Genomic DNA, 19,817 nt, shown 5'->3' with positions numbered 1-19,817 from the left:
TTGTCTCTCTAACACATTTCTCACAAACTAACCATTGATTCATTTTTCTCAATGAATCAGTTCAATGTACTTACTGTGGTCTTACTATGTACCAGGTTTGTTCTAGGTCCTTGAAATATAGTGGTTGATAAAACAAAGCCGTTAGAGCTTCTGTATAGTTGGGAAATAAACAAATATGGAAAATGTTAGATGGTAATATGTATAGTAGGGACGATTAAAACAGGAAATAGGAAACTTCCTATTCCTAGGGATGTGTGGGTGCTGTGTTATACAGGTCAGTCAATGGTGCTCTCTCTGATTAGTTGACTTTGGGACAGAAACCCAAAGGATAGGAGGAGGCAGGCATATAAATATCTGGGTAAAAGTATCTGAAGCAGAGGAAAGAGAAAATGCAAAGGTCCCTCATCATGCTTGACAGGTTTGAGGAACAGTAAACAAATCAGTGCAGCTGGAGCAGAGGAGGGAGGGATGTGGAAGATGTCAGGTAATGGGGTTAGGTCATGTTGGGGCCTTGTAGATTAGGACAATGATGACTTTGGCTTTACTTTGGCTTTGTTCTTGACATATATTTTGCTGATGTGATATGACTTGCTTTCTGAACAGATCATTTGGACTGCTCATTCTGTGATCTTTTAGAATGTAAATGCTCTCCGGTCATTTCCACTACTTCAAGCTCTTCCATGAATTCCCATTGTGTTTAGGATAAAATCCAAGCTTGCTGTGTTATTATTATTATTGTTTGTTTTTTTATTAAAATTGACACCTCATTATTCTATTTCACAGAACCCTGCTCATCTCCTTCCTAATATGTATCTAACTAGTAAATATTATTATTAGGTTTATTTGTTTATAGTCTGCCTCCTTTACTTGAAAATGTATACTCTGGGGATGTTCTGGGTCTTTCCATACTAAATCATCCCAGGACTGCTTTATTCTTGGAGCCCTTGTGTTTGCTTTTTGTACATTTTTTCCTGTATGTTCCCTCATTGTCATGTTTGGTCAGTTACCTACTTCTAGCAATGCTCTAGTTGGTGCCAGGGTAATTTTGGTTTGGGCTGGATGCTAGAGCTCGCCTTGGCTTATGGGCTACAGCAGTACTTCTCAATTTTTTTTTTTTTTTACTTCTCAAATTTTAATGGATAAATGAATTAGCTGGAAGGGGGGAAGGGGGTCTTGTTAAGGTACTTACTGATTCTTCCTCAGTGGGTCCTGAGTGGACCTTGAGGTTCTGCATTTCTGCCATGCTCTTTAGTGATGCCCATGCTGCTGCAATTCTTTGTGAAACAAGGAGATTTGATCACCAAATTTGAAATCACCCACAGGGCTTTAAAGACTACAAAGCCTTGATTCTACCCCGAGATATTCCAGTATAATTAGTCTGAATATTGGTAATTTTAAGGCTTCATTAGGATTCTGAATTGTAGTAACATTCGAGAACCACTGGACTGGATGACATTGGTCTCTATTTTAAGATAAAGCATCCTGGGTAATACTCTGCAGGGCTATGTGGCTTTCTTTTTTAAAAGTCAGTTTTGTAGCTATAGAAAGACTCTGGCCACACCCATGGATGACTTCCAGGTCTCTGCTTACCATGGCTGGATGGTTTTTCCTGTATTCCCAGCACATGTTACCAGTGGCAGAAGTAAAATTCTTGCCTTTTAAGAGTGGTCATTCCGAGTGTGGTTAAATACACCTGCTGCTGCTGAGGTTCAGTAAGCCATGTCCCTCCTGTGTGAGTCGTGCTGAGGAAGAGAGAAGAAGTGGGTGAAACAAAGAAGCCTCCATTTCTTTTTTCTTATAATTTCTAGCATGTTCGCGTGTAGAGTTTCTAAGCCAGTAACAAATTAAGAACTTCTTGTGTAGTTCAAGCTACCCCTTTGGTCATCAAACATGGATGTTTCAAATGACTAAAAATCAGTGAAGCAGATCCAATTTACAACTTGATAATTGACTGCTAGATGTGGGTGCCCCAAAGGTGTTGGAGATACTGGACAGGAGAGACAATGCCAGAGCTCTCCTTTACCCCCTAAGCCAAAGCCCACTCAGTTCCTTTTGCCAAGTGATTTACTGTGTATTAACAGAGGCTTCGATCCCATGTAACTGGATTGATTTTTTTTTTCCTTGGCCAATCTAGATTGGACGCCTGATAATTGGACAGAATGGCATCTTGTCAACACCTGCTGTTTCCTGCATTATCAGGAAGATCAAGGCAGCTGGTGGGATCATCCTAACAGCCAGCCACTGCCCTGGAGGACCAGGGGGAGAGTTTGGAGTGAAGTTCAATGTTGCCAATGGAGGTATGTAGCTTAGAATATACATTAATCATCATAATTTCTGTTCTCTTATGTTATCATAGTCTTTTTAAAAATATTTGAGAGAGAGAGAGAGAGAGAAGCAAGAACACAAGAGCAAGAGAAGGGGCAGAGGGAGGAGAGGGAGAATCTTGAACAGATTTGGGTTGAGCATGGAGCCTGATGCGGGGCTCCATCTCATGACCCTGAGATCACTATCTGAGCCAAAACCAAGAGTCTGACACTTAACGGACTGTGCCACCCATGTGGCCCTATTATTATAGTCTTACAATGATCCTCCGATATATAGACAAGCAAAGTGGAGGGGAAATGGCTCAGAAAGTTCCAGTGAGGTGCTGTATTAGACAGATTTCTTCAGAGGAACAGAGCCAGTAGGCTTACAAAGAGATTTTTTAAATAAGGAATTGGCTGGGTTCTGGTTCCAGATGGTGATGTAGGAATATCAGAACTCACCTCCTCATGGACACACCGAATCTACAGATATATGGATTAATTTCCTCTGAAAAAAACTCTAAAAACTAGCAGAGCAGCCCCTTTACACAGAGAAAGGGCACATGAGAGGAAAATGTCCAAGTGGGTAGGAGAGGCTGGGATACAACCTTACCATAAACCTCACTGCTGGTGAAACAATTCACTATTTGGAGAGAATGCAAAAACCCTGAGCTACTCTCCGAGGAAGAGAGGGTTCGTCTTCTACATTGGGTGCTCCAGCTTTTAAGACTGGCATCTGAGATGTGAGCCCCCAAAACATCTGCTTTGAAGACCAACTGGTTCATACCCTTGACCCACAGGGCTGTGGTGAACTGAGGGATGGCTTTTAAAGGGCCCACACACAGCCTCCTTGTCTGCACTGGGGCCCAGAGAGGGAGTTGGCTTGGGTGATGATGGAGGCTGAAAAGTCCTGAGACTTATAGACCCAGGAAAGTTGATGGCAGAGTTCTGTTCTGAGTCCCCTAAAAAACAGCAGAGCTGGTGGTGTAAGTTCCACTGTGAGTCCAGCTTTGAAGGCAGGAGAGGGGACCAGTGTCTTAGTTTGAAGCCATGCAGAGAGTGTGAATTCTCCTTTATTCAGCCCCTTATTCTGTCCAGGCTTTCAGTGGGTTGGATGAGGCTATCACACTGGAGAAGACACTCTCCTTCACTCAGTCTACTGATTCAAATGCTAATCTTATCCAGAAACAGCCCTACAGACACATGGGAATAAGGTTTCACCAAATGTCTGGGCACCCCATGGCCTGGTCAGGTTGACATATAAAATTAACCATCACAACCCTTGAGGTGACATGACAAAGGAGTGGCCTAATGGGATCTTGAAACCATTTGGTCTCTTGGTCCTATTCCCTCCTTAGCACAGTGAAATAGTTGAATAATTGATGCTTCTCTGACCTGGAAGGACTTTGGATTTTAAAGTTGGAACATACCCTCTAAATCATTTAGACCCTTCCTGTCATTGTATAGATGAAGAAATCAAATCCCCAAGAGGCTGTTATTTGCTCAAGTTCACATGGCTGCCCAAGGCCAGACAAATGATTTTTTAGCATAACTTGTAGACATCCCTCTTTTCCTATAGTGCTGACTTTCTCTCACTGACATGCTTAGAATTATTTCATTTTTCCTTACAGTTACAGAAATGTATAGTTTGGAGGTCTTTGTGGGGTGGGAGATGTGTATGTGGGGTGAAATGAACAAATTTTTAAACATACATAAAGTTAAGGGGGAAAATAAATGGGTAGCCTGTGTCCATCATCTTGGTTTTCCATTTTGCACTTGATTTTCCTAAAGGATTTTAAGATAAATTACAGCATGAAGACATTTTACACAAATCTTTCTGAATACATCTCTTAAAAAGGAAGACATATTCCAACATACTACATTATCACACCTGACACCTAATCCATACTCAGATTTTTCCAGTTGCCTCCAACATGTTATTTATAAATGTTTTATTTAAACCAGGATTCATCCCAGAACTATGCATTACATTTGGTTGTTAATTCTCTTAATCTTAATCTAGAACACTGAGTCTGCATTTATATGTGGGTAGGAGCAAATTTTAACCATTAACAGTTACCTTTATGAATTATTTCTGGCCTGGGCCAGAATATTCATTATTTCCCTCTCCTTGCAGCCGTTTTGGACACTATCCAAACAAATGAACTTCACTCATGTCAACTGTTTAAAAAAGAAAAACACCTTATGAAGTGTCCCGTACTTAGAGATGTTCTGCTTCATTAAAAAGCACACTTAGGACTCATGTCTAGTCTTGCTACTGAGGATTTTAGGAAAAAATTGGCAATATTCAGGTATTCTATATGCTGTTAACACAGGAAACCGAATGGGCTCAGAAAATGGGAATTTGTAGAGAAATGTGATATAAAAGTTGCCAAGTTAAACAATGGATTTCAAGTAAGCATTTGGAATTTATATTTGATTTCATATCTTATGAGAACATCTCAGTCATCTCTATGATATCCTGTGAAGCATAAGGAGAGAAGATATTATTTAAATACCCATTTTGTAGACCAAATTACAGGAGGAAATGAGACCTATTCAGCCATAGAGTGGGGCATTGAATTTATCATTTGGCCTTTAACTGTTTTGAAAGTACCTTTCTTATGCTTAATTCTTCATATTTGCATGTCTCAGCATTCTTAATGAAGCTAACATTCTTTTTTTTTTTGAAGCTAACATTCTTAATAGCATAGAAAGATTCAGTTGGTTTCTTCCTACTCAAAGTAGAATAAATCTTTATCATAATTTCTTTTCCTGAAGAGGTATTCCTCTCTTTTCATTGTGTGTCATATAGATACATTTTGTGTAATGAATTAAAAGGCTAAGTATCTTGGGGTGCCTGGGTGACTCAGTGGGTTGGGCATCCAACTCTTGATTTCGGCTCAGCTTGTGATCTTGGGGTCATGGGATTGAGCCCCATGTCAACCCCACATCAGGCTCTGCACTCAGCAGAGCGTTTTACCTCTTTCTCTCTCTCTCTTCCTCTGCCCCTCACCCCACTCATGCTTTCTCTCTCAAATAAATAAATAAATCTTTTTAAAAAAAGCAAAAGGCTAAGTGTCTACAGAATTAGTAGGCACATTCAGGGATATGGAACATATCTGGAACTATGTTGTTTTTAAAAGGGATTTAGAGGACAGGACCATTCTGAGCCTGTTTTTTTAAGTAGAGGGGAAGATGCTAGAGGGGACATGGAATTCATAATAAAAATACTGGATTTTCCAGAATCTTACAGTGTGCTTACACTATACTCAGAACTTTACATGTATTATCTCATTTAATCCTTATCCCAATCTGATGAAGTCACTGAGAAATAAAATGGTTTAGAAAATTTGACCAGTGTTGCAGAATGAGTAAGCTGTGGAGCTCAATTAGAGCCCAGATTCTGTCAAGAGGGCAGAACTTCTGAATAAGAAGGCGAAGATGGGGAAAGAAGAAACTCTAAGGGGTGTGGATTGGAAGTTTGGGGAAATAGTTGCTGTGTCTGTTCAAAAAGAAAGTAAGAAGATAGGTTGCCTGCTGAGATAATTTGACAAGGATAGAGGAGGGACTTGGGACATGTTTTGTAAGAGGTACACTGGGAAATTTGTTGAGGATTCATGCCTAACACATTGTAAAGCTAATAAGCAGCTTCATTCTTAGGGGGAGCCAATGGGTGTAATTTTGTGACTATCTCCAGCAATATGACGGAGTCTAGAAATGGCAGCAATGGGGGCTGATGATGGCAATGTCCCAGGGTGGGCATGGCACAGCCTCAAGGAGGCTTGTGCTTTTTTTGGATGTCTGGACTGACTTCAGACAGTTAGGATTCAGAATCCAGCCTCTGTCTGTCACCAGTGAGGGGACTTTGGTTAAGGATCTCCACCTCTTCAAATTTCAGTTTCCCCATTTGGAAAATGAGGATAATATTAATTCCTACTTCATCTGCTTTTTGTGAGTGTGGAATACCAAGTAAAGTGTGAAATGTGGTATATGTAAATTTCAATAATTATAGGCTCATGTGATGATGCTAACAAGGGAATGGCTCAAATGGTGGACCATAGCGTCCTGCCTGGGATAGGAGACCAGTGAAACTAGAATGGGCTGATAGCCTGGGATTAATCAAGTGATGATGAGCATCAGTCTAGGAATGAGCAGGTTCAGCAGCGGTATGAAGGAGGGTAGCTGGCAGGTAAGGAATTTGTGGGTTGAGGGCACTCAAATTTGACATTTTTGAAAGGATTGCAAGAGACAGTAATACTTAAGATATAACTCTACCAGCCCCTGACTAAAATGGAGAGGAAAGTCATGGGAGTGGAAGATGTCAAAGAACTTGGAAGTTGTCAATGGATGCAGAGGCTGTTGATGAACTGTGAGGTTAACAACATGAGTGGTTGAGTGGCATCCTAGAAAACTACCATGCGAAAGTTGTTTAACGTTTAGAAACCAGTGTGTGTGGTCATGAAGTCAGACTTTTTAAAAGTGAGGGACACAGCCAAAGAACGTAGGGTGGCCCCTAAGGGAGCAGGGGGATAGTCATGCATTCTCTAATCGGACATGAACAAGACTACTTACTGCTTTAAGTTTTGCAAAAGGTTAAAAAATGTTAAGGAGTGGAGGAGGAGGGTCATTTTTTTTTCGGTCTTTGGTTTTCCTATAGGACAAGGAAATGTGGGTAAAATCTACTAGGCTTCTTTCTTATGCACTAGAGTGGGGCTATTGCTATTCCTTTATTTTTAAAATAGGTTTCTTGAGGTTTAATTTATATACAAAAGATCTGCACATATTTAATATGTGCAGTTTAATGTGTTTGGGTGCTGTTCCATGAGCATTTATTGGGATACAGAAACCATGCTGTGCTTCAAGGCACAGGTCTAATAGAAATCTGTTATGTTTTTTTCTAGGAACTGTTCAAAATTTGATGTATATTTTGCAATTACAATACTCATCAATTTCACTAGCCAATTTCAAGTGCTCTATAGCTGCATATAGCCAATGACTACTGTACTGACTATAGGGAACTTGAAGGATTGGGATAGAAAAGAAATTATTTCTTGATTTCTTTTTAGTTGAAAGTTACAATAGAGTTGGTGAGTATAATTCATACAAAACCCACCTATTGGCTAACATTTATATTTCAGATCTTTCAGTGTATTCATTTGATTCCCAAACTTGTTGCAAAAAATCAAAAGTGACTTGCAGTAAGATATAAAAATTAAAAAGAAAGTGAAAGGAGGACAACTGTTGATTTTATGTTCATTTAAAGTCTCTCTCAGCACAGTTATCCTCTTGACCTTGTGAGGGAACACATCAAATATTTTTGGCTAAACCTCATTTTAAATTTCCAATTTAAATTGGAAGTCACTCGAGAGAGTGAGTTGGGGAAAATAGTTGACCCTGGTAAGCTCCTGCCTCCACAAGGCAGCCGATCAGGGAGTAGAAGTTGTATTTTCTTTCTCTAGGTGCACTTGGGAGGCTGCAGTTTAAATCTGGAATCCCTTACTTCTGTCAAGTGCATATCCTGTTGGTGTCTCATATCCTGAATAAAGCTGATTACATAATCGGGTCTCCCCGGCAGGTGTGAAACTATTTTTAGGGAAGATGTATCATTGCTCAAAAGTGGATTCAGACAAACAAACATGTGGGTTATTAGCCTACATAAAACAGGTGAGGCTGACCAAATTTCTTCCATACTGGACGAATACAGCACAAGGAAAATGGAAGCTAATTGAACTGTCAACTGTTGTCCATTGTTTGGAGAACGAATGAATCATTCTTTTGCTTGGTGGTGAAGGAGGTAACATTCCCTTGATTGAAGTTGCAGGCACTTTTTAAAAAACTTATTTTTGGTGGTATGCTATTTTCAAATGCAGGTCCTGCACCAGATGTGGTCTCAGACAAAATCTATCAGATCAGCAAAACAATCGAGGAATACGCCATATGCCCTGATCTTCGAATCGACCTATCTCGGCTCGGAAGACAAGAATTTGACCTGGAGAACAAATTCAAACCATTTAGAGGTAATAGATTATATTTTGAAGAAGTTGGAATAACTCCGTGGGTGGGGGTGACTGCTTTCCGCAGGGGAGAGCGCACATTAAAGTGATTGAATTATCTATTTTGGGAGTGACTTCATAAACAGATGTAGTATGACTGTAGCGCAAAGGAAGGTGAGAGAAGCCAAGAAACCCAGAACTGGCAACTTTCAAAAATGACTTCCCAAGCCCAGGATCATTTTCAACATAGGAAAAATGTCATAGCTGACTCCCTTCTGGCATTCCAAGAATAGATTGTGAATCGCCAGGATATGTCTTCACTTTTTTAATCAACTAAGGTGAAAAAGCTGGAATATCTTATACAATTAAGAAGAGAACCAACAAGATAATGGAATCATTAAAATTTCCCATGGAATGTAGGCATTTTTTTTTCTAAGCCACTAAAGCGCTGTTCAACTTGATTCAGTGTGCCAGTGATCACCTCTTCTATACCAAGCACTATGTTAGGAGATTTTCCTAGGATCCCAGTACATACCAAATGGATTTAGGCAAAGAACAGACTGAAATTGCCCCCAAGTAGCCTTTACTATAGAGTGACTGAAACTTTAAAGTACTCAGATTATAACCTTTAACTTTACAGATTAATATTGAACCATATAACATCATTAATATCATGCATGTTATTTCCCCCTCTCTTTTGTCTTCTTGCTTTTTCCAATAATGTATACAATTAGCCATAAACCAACTTTTTACTCTGTTTCCTATTAGCTTAAATACAATCGGTGTTAAGATGTTATCCTTATTTGACAATGAATTTAGCTAAAAAGATTAAGTACCAGGCTCACAGCCACATGCTATTTGAGGGACAGGGAAGAGCCTGAAATGGATTGTTGAGGGGTCACACTATGAAGCCAACACTACTACCATTTTCTTGAAGAATTTTGAGTCATTGCTTGTTTAATCAGCAGAAACTAATTGAAAGCCATGTGATACTGGAAACAATGGTGCCTCCTTTTATTAATCTAGTTGCAAGCATGTGCACACATGTACACACAGTGGTTTGACAACTATAAACAAGGGATATATTATATGAAACAAATGTATTTAAATATGCTTATTTACATATTTTGGAAAAATTGGACAATAAGATGACTGGGAAAAATTAGGCTTTACTATGAGGAAGAAGTTATGAGTGCCTTATTTACTTTTGGTCATTTTCACAATTTTTATACTTGTCTAAGAGACCCACATCTTTGGTGAGTTCAGATTTGGGCTCTTTCTGCAGGCACATTGCTAATTTGTTGAGTTTTCTAAAATGCTATGGATACCAGGAAGCGGCTAGAAGAATTCCCTGGTTCCTAAGAAGAATTTGGAAATAATCGCTGGGGATAGTTTATGTTCTATGTTCTTGCTGTTTTAAATGTTGAGCAAGGTTTGAGTTAATTGGACACACATCATTCCTTGGCATTTCACTTTACAGGGTCAAGACCATGAACAATTTGATGTGAACTTTCAATTTTCACTGAATTCTACTTGCTTCCTTGTTTTTTACATTTCTGTTTACTATGTATTATCTTCTATGAATACTAAGTACATTTAGGCAAATGGTTCAAGGGCTAAAGAACCAGAATGAAATTGCCAAAATTATCCTATATTGTAGAGTAAGTCTTCTAACATATTCAGGATATAATCTTTTATTTTATAGGTTATTTTTTACTATGGTATAATATATATAACATAAAATTGAACATTTTAACCATTTTTAGGTATACATTTCATGTAGATTAATTCCTAATTTATTGTATAAATCAATATCTCCCTCAGGCCAAAGGATTAAAAATGATTTGTGTTCATCAAAAAATAGTTACATTATATTTGAATGAGTACACATACTACACTGATTTAGGTGTAAAGAAGAATATTTTTAGATGTGTATTTGACCAGACAAAGGGATAGTTTCATATAACATATTAAAATTCCATCTGTTAACTATTATACCTGGATTTACTGAAAATTATTAAAGGTGGATTGGTAATATCTTTAGTGCAGGTTTAAGTATTTCAGAATTCCCAAGTAGTAGGTATTTGAAAAATTTGAAAAACAACATACATATGCTTCAAAACTTAACTATGAATTTAAAAGCAGGGCTTATGAACAAATTTTAGTGTCTAAAGAGTCAAATATTTACTATTCTAGGAAAATACTTTCTTAGTATTATATGCTGATGGTGAAGTTTAAAAAATGTAATGTCTTTTGGGTTTTGTGTATGTCAGATAACTGGAAAAGACTAGTTTTGGATTCCTGGTCACTGGGTGGTGCCAGACACTGAAGAACATTTGTGTTTAATGAAGATTTCTAAATATCTGGCATTCACCCTGAAATCTGTACTGGATTGGGCACACCAGAGACTTCATACAAACTCAGGATTAAATTCTTCATCACCAATTCTAACCCTAGATTTGGTGGACTCCAATGGTGTTTAGAAAATAAGGGTCACTCCTGAGGTCACTCCTTGATTTGTTTCAAGCCCACTGAGTGGTTCTTTGGCTAACCCCCATAGTGAATGAGTGTGTCAAGATGCCTCTTGACATTGAGGTGTGTGCATTTTTTGGGAGAGAGGTGGTGGAAGAAAGGTGGGATAAAAGGGTACAGTTTTAACACCTTTATTCTGTGGTTGATTCTTCATTTTCTAAGAGGAATGTATAACTTGTATTAAGTACACCTATCAATGACTGGAAAAGTCTGCGGGATCTTGATTGTGCCTTAATTTGTGACTTAGCCTACAAATGGATACTTGGCTTCCTGCATGATGTGTAGGGTTATGATGGGATTGTGAACAGAACGTCACCCTATGAGGGTGGTGATTCATTTTATACTTCCAGGTAGACTTCATGGATATGGTCAGTGATGTTTCCTTTTGCTTTCATATCCTTAGTGGAGATAGTGGACCCAGTAGATATCTATCTCAACCTTCTTCGGACCATCTTTGACTTTAATGCCATCAAGAGTTTGCTGACAGGGCCTGGCCAACTGAAGATCCGGGTTGACGCGATGCACGGAGGTAAGTTTGTGGTTTTCTCCCAGTTGGTGGACAGGAAATGTTAAGGAGGGCAGCCCGGGTGGCTCAGCGATTTAGCACTGCCTTCAGCCCAGGGCATGATCCTGGAGATCTGGGATCAAGTCCCATGTCAGACACTCTGCATGGAGCCTGCTTCTCCCTCTGCCTGTGTTTCTGCCTCTCTCTTTCTCTGGTCTCTCATGAATAAATAAATAAAATCTTAAAAAAAAAAATGTTAAGGAGAGCTCTACCCATGGTGGGTTTCTGGATTATGAAGAAGATTGGATTCATAGATATTCACACAATGTGTGGATGTTCAGATATTTGGAATGTTCTGGAAAATTTCAGAGTTCTTCTCTCTTTTTTTCTTACTTAGTTTTTTAAAAAAATGTATATCATTTTTTAATTGAAGTGTAGTTGACATGCAATGTTATAATAGTTTAAGGTGTGCAACATAGTGATTTGACAGCTCTACATGTTATGCTCTGCGCACCATGAGTCTAGTAGCTACCATCTGTCACCATACAATGCTATTATAATACTATTGACTCTATTTCCTATCCTGTATCTTTCGTCCCCATTACTTGTTCATTCTGTAACTGGAATCCTGGATCTCCCACTCTCCTTCCTCCATTTTGCCCATCCCCTTGATCCCTCTCCCTCTGGCACTTTCTCTCTTGATGCAAATGAAAATAGTGGTGAACAAATGAGTTGGAGCCTGTTTGGGAAGGATAGTTAACTGTAATCATTTAAAAAAATCTATTTTGATAAAAAAGTATATTTTGATCAATGTACATGCATATAGTTTAAACAGTCAAGTAGTTAAAAGTTCATTATAAAAAGTCTACCCCTCTGTTCCCCCAAATTTTCTACAAAGGGAACTTTTTTTTATTTTTTTTTAATTTTTAAATTTTTATTTATTTATGATAGTCACACACACACAGAGAGGCAGAGACACAGGCAGAGGGAGAAGCAGGCTCCGTGCACCGGGAACCCGATGTGGGATTTGATCCTGGGTCTCCAGGATCGCGCCCTGGGCCAAAGGCAGGCGCCAAACCGCTGCGCCACCCAGGGATCCCGGGAACTTTTTTTTAAATAACAGTTTTAACTTTTTTGGGGGAAGTATTTATCTCCCTATTACTAAATACTATGAATATACTGAGTTTCAGTTTGGGCCTTACTGACTTGACGATGGAAGATGAGGTCATAGCTTTTTTTCACCCTCTCCATTCACTAAATCCAAGCACACTTCTCTCAACTAATTATATTCTCATTTTGGTGAGATCAGTATACAGTGTCTATATTATCAGATCCCTGCTAAGCCATGCAAAATACTATAGTTATATTTTCTCACAGAAAATTTTAATTTTCTTCATCTTGTTTTCTCATTGCTTAGTTTTCATTAGATGGATTTACCAGTATTAGCCCCCATACTCTCTAGAGGTCTAAGTCCTCCTGCCTTATGTTCCTGGAAATCTCTGATCTGCTCTGTTCTGCTCTGCATAGGTTGTTCTCTGAGTTGCTCTTATCATCATTCTAGATATTCTCTGTACAATTTCTGGTGTTGGCTATCCTTATTTCTGGATCCTTTGTCTTCCATTTTTGTGATTTACTCCTGTGTTTTGGAGGAACCCATTCTCCAGGAGCTCTGAGAGAAAGTTGATAGGAAGTAAATGTGTTTAGTTATTGCATATCTGAAAATGCCTTTTTTTTCCTCCTTGCTCTTAACTGATATTTATCTGGATACAGAAATCTAAAATGAATATTATTTTTCTTTAGAAGTTGGAGGGGAAAAAAAAAAGAAGTTTGAGGGCATTGCCACATTGCCTTATAGCCATCATATTGAACTTGAGAAGTCTGATGCTATTCTGATTTTTAGTCCATGGTATGAAATCTTTTTTCTTCTCTGGAGACTTTAAGGGCCTTTGGCTTATTATCAGTGTTTCTTCCTTTTGCAAAGATGAGTCTTACTGTGGGGCTATTTTCCTCTATTATGCTGGGAACTTGGGGGATTCTCTTAATCTGGAAACTTGCATCCTTAAATCCTGGGACATTTTCTTGTATTACTTCTTGAGTTATTTCCTCTATTACTGTCTCTTTTTCTTTCCAGAATGGTTATTGCTTAAGTATTGAACCTACTGGATTAATTCCTTAGTTATCCCTATTTTCTCCTCTGCCCTCACTACCCATTTTCCTTTTCTTTGTTTTGTGCTGTGTTCTGAGATTTCCTCAACTTTATCTCCAGGTCCTTCCATTATGTTTTTCAGTTCCATATCATATTTCTAATTTCCTAAAACTTTTTTCTTTTCCAAATAATCTCTCTCTCTCTTTTTTAGAGGTTATACAAGCATGCATGGGAGTTGGGGAGAGGGGTGGTGGGAGAGGGAGAGAGAGAATCTTAAGCAGGCTCCATGGCCAGCTGGAGCCTGACATGGAAATCAATCACAGGATCCTGAGATCATAACCTGAGCTGAAATAAAAAGTTGGACGTTTAACTGATTGAACTACCTAGGCACCCCCAAATAATCACTTTTTAAAATATTCATGTTTCATGAATGCCATATTTTAAAAAATAAGTCAGGTTTACTGAGATATAATTTATATGCAGTAAAACTGACATCTTTTAGGCATGCATAGAGTTTAATGAGGTTTGATAAGCATATATATACATGTAATGACTATTGACAATGTAGATATAGAATATTTCCCTCATTTCAAGTTCCTTGTGGCCCTTTGTAATCATACCCCTCATCTTAACCCCTAGCTCCTGGCAATCACTCATCTGCTTTTTTTTTTTTTTTTTTTTTTATAAATTAATTTTTATTGGTGTTCAATTTACCAACATACAGAATAACACCCAGTGCTCATCCCGTCAAGTGTACCCCTCAGTGCCCGTCACTCATTCACCCCCACCCCCCACCCTCCTCCCCCTCCACCACCCCTAGTTCATTTCCCAGAGTTAGAAGTCTTTATGTTCTGTCTCCCTTTCTGATATTTCTCACACATTTCTTCTCCCTTCCCTTATATTCCCTTTCGCTATTATTCATATTCCCCAAATGAATGAGAACATACACTGTTTGTCCTTCTCCGGTTACTGTGGCCAAGTTCAAAAAGGGTGTTGCCTGAGTTCTCCTCTGGGATTTTGATGGAATCTTGTCTCACATTTAGATCTTTCATCTATTTTGAGTTTATCTTTGTGTATGGTGCAAGAGAGTGGTCCAGTTTCATTCTTCTGCATGTGGATGTCCAATTTTCCCAGCACCATTTATTGAAGAGACTGTCTTTCTTCCAGTGGATCGTCTTTCCTCCTTTATCGTATATTAGTTGACCATAAAGTTCAGGGTCCACTTCTGGGTTCTCTGTTCTGTTCCATTGATCTATATGTCTGTTTTTGTGCCAGTACCACACTGTCTTGATGAACACAGCTTTGTAGTACAACCTGAAATCTGGCATTGTGATGCCCCCAGATATGGTTTTCTTTTTTAAAATTCCCCTGGCTGTTTGGGGTCTTTTCTGATTCCACACAAATCTTAAAATAATTTGTTCTAAGTCTCTGAAGAAAGTCCATGGTATTTTGATAGGGATTGCATTATACGTGTAAGTTGCCCTGGGTAACATTGACATTTTCACAATATTAATTCTGCCAATCCATGAGCATGGAATATTTTTCCATCTCTTTGTGTCTTCCTCAATTTCTTTCAGAAGTGTTCTGTAGTTTTTAGGGTATATTTTGAGAACCATTTGAATGGTAAATGGTTCTCCAACCTTTTATTTTCAGGTTGTAGGTGTCCTTCTGTCTAAAATGAGTCTCTTGTAGACAGCAAATAGATGGGTCCTGTTTTTTTATCCAGTCTGAAACTCTGCGCCTTTTGATGGGGTCATTAAGCCCATTCACGTTCAGAGTTACTTGAACTTCTTCTTAAAGGGGAGTTTTAAGAGTCCCCCTTAAAATTTCTTGCAGAGCTGGTTTGGAGGTCACATATTCTTTCAGTTCCTGCCTGTCTTGGAAGCTCTTTATCTCTCCTTCCATTTTGAATGAGAGCCTTGCTGGATAAAGTATTCTTGGTTGCATGTTCTTCTCATTTAGGACCCTGAATATATCCTGCCAGCCCTTTCTGGCCTGCCACGTCTCTGTGGAGAGGTCTGCTGTTACCCTAATATTCCTCCCCATGAAAGTCAGGGACTTCTTGTCTCTTGCTGCTTTAAGGATCTTCTCTTTATCTTTGGAATTTGCAAGCTTCACTATTAGATGTCGAGGTGTTGAACGGTTTTTATTGATTTTAGGGGGGGATCTCTCTATTTCCTGGATCTGAATGCCTGTTTCCCTTCCCAGATTGGGAAAGTTTTCAGCTAGGATTTGTTCAAATACATATTCTGGCCCTCTGTCCCTTTCGGCGCCCTCGGGAACCCCAATTAAACGTAGGTTTTTCTTCCTTAGAGTGTCATTTATTTGCCTTAATCTGTCTTCATGGTTCTTTAATTGTTTATCTCTTTTTTCCTCAGTTTCCCTCTTTGCCATTAACTTGTCTTCTATGTCACTCACTCGTTCTTCCACCTCGTTAACCCTCGTCGTTAGGACTTCTAGTTTGGATTGCATCTCATTCAATTGATTTTTAATTTCTGCCTGATTGGATCTAAATTCTGCAGTCATGAAGTCTCGTGAGGCCTTAATGCTTTTTTCTAGAGCCACCAGTAGCTGTAGAATAGTGCTTCTGAATTGGCTTTCTGACATTGAAGTGTAATCCAGATTTTGTAACTCTGTGGGAGAGAGGGCTGTTTCTGATTCTTTCTTTTGAAGTGAGGTTTTCCTTCTAGTCATTTTGCTCAGTGCAGAGGGGCCAGAAACAAGTTGTATTGGAACACGGGGGAGTATCACTGGTCCGTCTAGCTGGTCTTCTGGGGGAGGGGCCTGCTGTGCTGATTTTCAGGTGTTAGCACTTGGGGGAGCTGCTCTGCCCCTGCCTGCTGCAGGGCTCAGCGGGGGTTGTTTACCCCAGGGAGGAACAGCAGCAGTTGCTATGGCAACTCTGGAAGTCTGGATTCAGCCTCCGAAGGAACTACGGGCCTCGGGGCTCTCGGCTCTCCGTCCGCAGGGCCTGGAGGCTCCGGGGCGGGGCCGCTGATGTGCTCAGCTCGGGGCAGGAGCGTCCTTGCTGTCCTGGGCCCTCCCGGCCTCTGCCTGTCCCGGGGGAGGCCGGATCCTGGGCTGTGTCCCGGCGCCCTGTGCTCCGGGGCCTGCGCTGTGGGATTCGCGCTCCCGCCCCGCAGCCCCCTCCCTGGAGCCGCTCCCGAGCCCCTCCGAGCTGCTCCGTGTCCCCGCCGTGCGCGCTGCAGCCCTTAGGGAGCTCGGAGCACTCTCCGCGGGCGCAGGTGTCTGTTAGTGTCCCCGGGAGCCCGAGGGCATCCCCGCCCTCCTGGGTCCTGCTCCAACTCCCTGCGGGCCCCTTTCCGCCCGCCCGGGAAGGTTGGTGCAGCTCCTGCTCCTCCGGGACGGGGCTCTCCTGTCCTGGGGACACTCGCCCCGGCCTCAGCCCGGCTCCTCGCGGGCCCCTCCCCCTCGGAGGCCTTTTGTTCCTTTATTTCTTTTTCCCCGTCTTCCTTCCTTGATAGAAGCGCGAACTTTTCTCACTGTAGCGTTCCAGCTGGTCTCTCTTTACATCTCAGGCCGAATTCGTAGATTTTCAGGATGGTTTGAAGGTTATCTAGGTAATTTGGTGGGGACAGGTGATTTGGGGACCCTGCTCTTCCGCCATCTTGCCCCTCCCCACTCATCTGCTTTTGCCTGCATAATTTTGCCATTTTCTGTAAAACTACCTAAATCAAAGCATAAATATGTAGCCCTCTTCTTCAGGCTACTTTCACTCACATAAAGTTTTAGAGATGGGTTCATGGTGTTGACCATATCAATAGTGATTTCTTGTTACCACTGAGTATTTCATGGAATGGATGTACTACAGTTTGTTTATCTATTCATCAGTTGAAATAATTATGGTTATTTCTAGGGTTTGGCTACTACAAACAAAGTTGTCATAAACATTTGTGAATAAGTTTTTATAGGTTACATGATTTTGTTTGTCTTAGATAAATACTTAGGACTGGGATTGCTGAACCATAGGTCAAGTCCACATTTCACTTTAAAAGAAACTGCCAAGCTCTTGTCCAAATTGGCTGTACCATTTGCACTGCTAATAGTGTATGAGGGCTTCAGTTTTTCCATGTCCTCACCAACACTTGGCATTGTCAGTCTTTTCAATTTTAGCCATTCTACCATATCTTGTTGGTTTCTATTAAAATATTACCGATATATATATATATATTTTTAAAGATTTTATTTATTTGAGAGAGAGAGCATGCACAAGTTGGGGAAGGGGCAGAGAGAGAGGGAGAAGCAGGCTCTCCACTGAGCAGGGAGCTCAATGAGGGACTCGATCTGGGGACCCTGGGATCCTGACCTGTGCTGAAGGAGATGATTAACTGACTGAGCCACTGAGGTGCCCCTATTAATGTATATTTTAAAAGTTTTCTTCACCCTATATGGTTTCTTTTTTTTAAAGATTTATGTATTTATTCATAAGAGACACACAGAGAGAGGCAGAGACACAGGCAGAGGGAAAAGCGGGCTCCGTATGGGGACCCTGATGTGGGATCCCAGATCCCGGGATCATGCCCTGAGCCAAAGGCAGATGCCCAACTGCTGAGCCACCCAGGTGTCCCCTCCCTGTATAGTTTCTGTTTCTTCCAGGTTGCTCTTTATTCTTTTTGTTTTGGTCTCACATTGACTGCATTTTTCAAAAGTTTGGCAATCCTTGGCTGTCTGGCATGTTTGAGAATGGGGCACTGAAAATTTTGTTAGGAAGTCTGAGCCCATGTGTAGCACTCATCCTCCATGGCTTTACTCTAAGGTCATCTGGTTGGGCTGTTTTGTTCTTTCTTATTGCCCCAATCATATTCTCCAGAAAGGATCTTTCAGGTTCTTGCCCTAGCATTATCTGGCCTAGAGGGAAGACAGCTTCTCTTTTTTAACAGTTTGAGCAATATATCTGGTTTTGAGCCTCACTGCCTTGTTTGTACTGTATATCCATCCTCCAATCAATCACTCTGGCTGAGGGATGGAAGATGTTGATTGGGCAGACTTAGGTCACCTCAGCCTTGGGGCAAGTGGGATTTAGCCATATCCACCTGATAAGAACTAAGATGGGAAAGGAATTTATTCTCTAGAGGAAACCCAAAGTATTGCTACTAGAGGAAGGGGAAATAAGTGCCGGACAGTAATGTTCTTTGTGTCTGCAATAATTTTAACTCTACCAACTATATAATTAGATGCTGTAAACCACTGAAGCATATAAAACTAAGCATATTTTACAAAATAAGTGCTAAGGAGTGGTATTTTCTGGTTCAACACACATTTATGGAGCGCCTAAATAAATTCCTGTGTTAGGAACAGAAACATCATATATTAGGAACAGAAACATCATAATCAAGGGATGCATAGCACATAGTTTCTGCATTATTGGGCTCTTAATACAATAGCAGCATGAGTCAAATCTACAGGTGAGTGAGTGAGCGAGTGAGTGAGTGATGGTAAGACTGGTGCTATGTAATGTATATTTATGAAATAATTAGGTCCAATGGCTTATAAGAAGAAACCACCACAGGTAAAGTTTCAAGAAGGAGGTAGCATTTCTGGAGGATCTGCATTTCTTAGAAAGAATATAAATTAGATAGAGATGGGGAGTAGGGATGCCACCCAAATGGAAAGGACATTATAAACAAGGGAATGGAGCCTGAGGTAGAACTTACAGCACATTTAGGGATCACTATGTAATCCTGTTGGCTGAAATATATGTAAAGCATTGCTTTCCATTTAATTTTCACTGATACAACACAACCCTCAAACAGTGAACATCTTTTGATTTTGCCTGTCAGGCATGCTAGATACTCAATGGATAGTAGTTGAAGTAAGTGTTACTCTGTGTTGTGTCTTGAAAGGGCTTGTAGAATTTTTTTTCTCTCTGCTATTAAATGGCCTTTCTTGTTCTAACCAGAACAGAACATACTTGTGGGTTTCTGCAAAGATTTCATATTGCTGCATATTTCTTTTCAGTTATGGGACCCTACGTGAGAAAAGTCTTGTGTGATGAGCTGGGAGCTCCAGCCAATTCTGCAATAAACTGTGTCCCTCTGGAAGATTTTGGAGGGCAACATCCTGACCCAAACCTGACATATGCAACAACCCTTCTGGAAGCAATGAAAGGAGGAGAATATGGATTTGGAGCTGCATTTGATGCTGATGGGGTAAGTAGGAATGTTTCCTGCCTTCTAACCCTTTTACCATATCATAAGCCAAGCATTGGAAGCCAGAGAATTCATGGGGCTGGCTGACATGTATGCAGCATTTGAACCCTAATTGACTCCGCATCTGCTCTTCTTTTTACTGGCTCTCCTGTACTGCAATTAAAC

General features: G+C 40.3%; 1 protein-coding gene across 1 annotated transcript in view; it reads left to right on the top strand.

Annotated features, from left to right (window-relative positions):
* Positions 1 to 19,817, top strand: part of PGM5 (phosphoglucomutase 5) — a 192,062-nt gene that overhangs the window by 16,889 nt on the left and 155,356 nt on the right. Inside the window, exons 2-5 of the mRNA XM_055311538.1 lie at positions 2,135 to 2,297; positions 8,177 to 8,323; positions 11,235 to 11,360; positions 19,462 to 19,652. Of these exons, the coding sequence (XP_055167513.1) occupies positions 2,135 to 2,297; positions 8,177 to 8,323; positions 11,235 to 11,360; positions 19,462 to 19,652 (627 nt within the window). The remainder of the gene's footprint in view (positions 1 to 2,134; positions 2,298 to 8,176; positions 8,324 to 11,234; positions 11,361 to 19,461; positions 19,653 to 19,817) is intronic.

Source organism: Nyctereutes procyonoides, unplaced genomic scaffold (assembly GCF_905146905.1).
Source record: "Nyctereutes procyonoides isolate TBG_1078 unplaced genomic scaffold, NYPRO_anot_genome, whole genome shotgun sequence".
NCBI classification, from domain to species: domain Eukaryota; kingdom Metazoa; phylum Chordata; class Mammalia; order Carnivora; family Canidae; genus Nyctereutes; species Nyctereutes procyonoides.
This window is presented reverse-complemented; position numbering and strand designations above follow the sequence as displayed.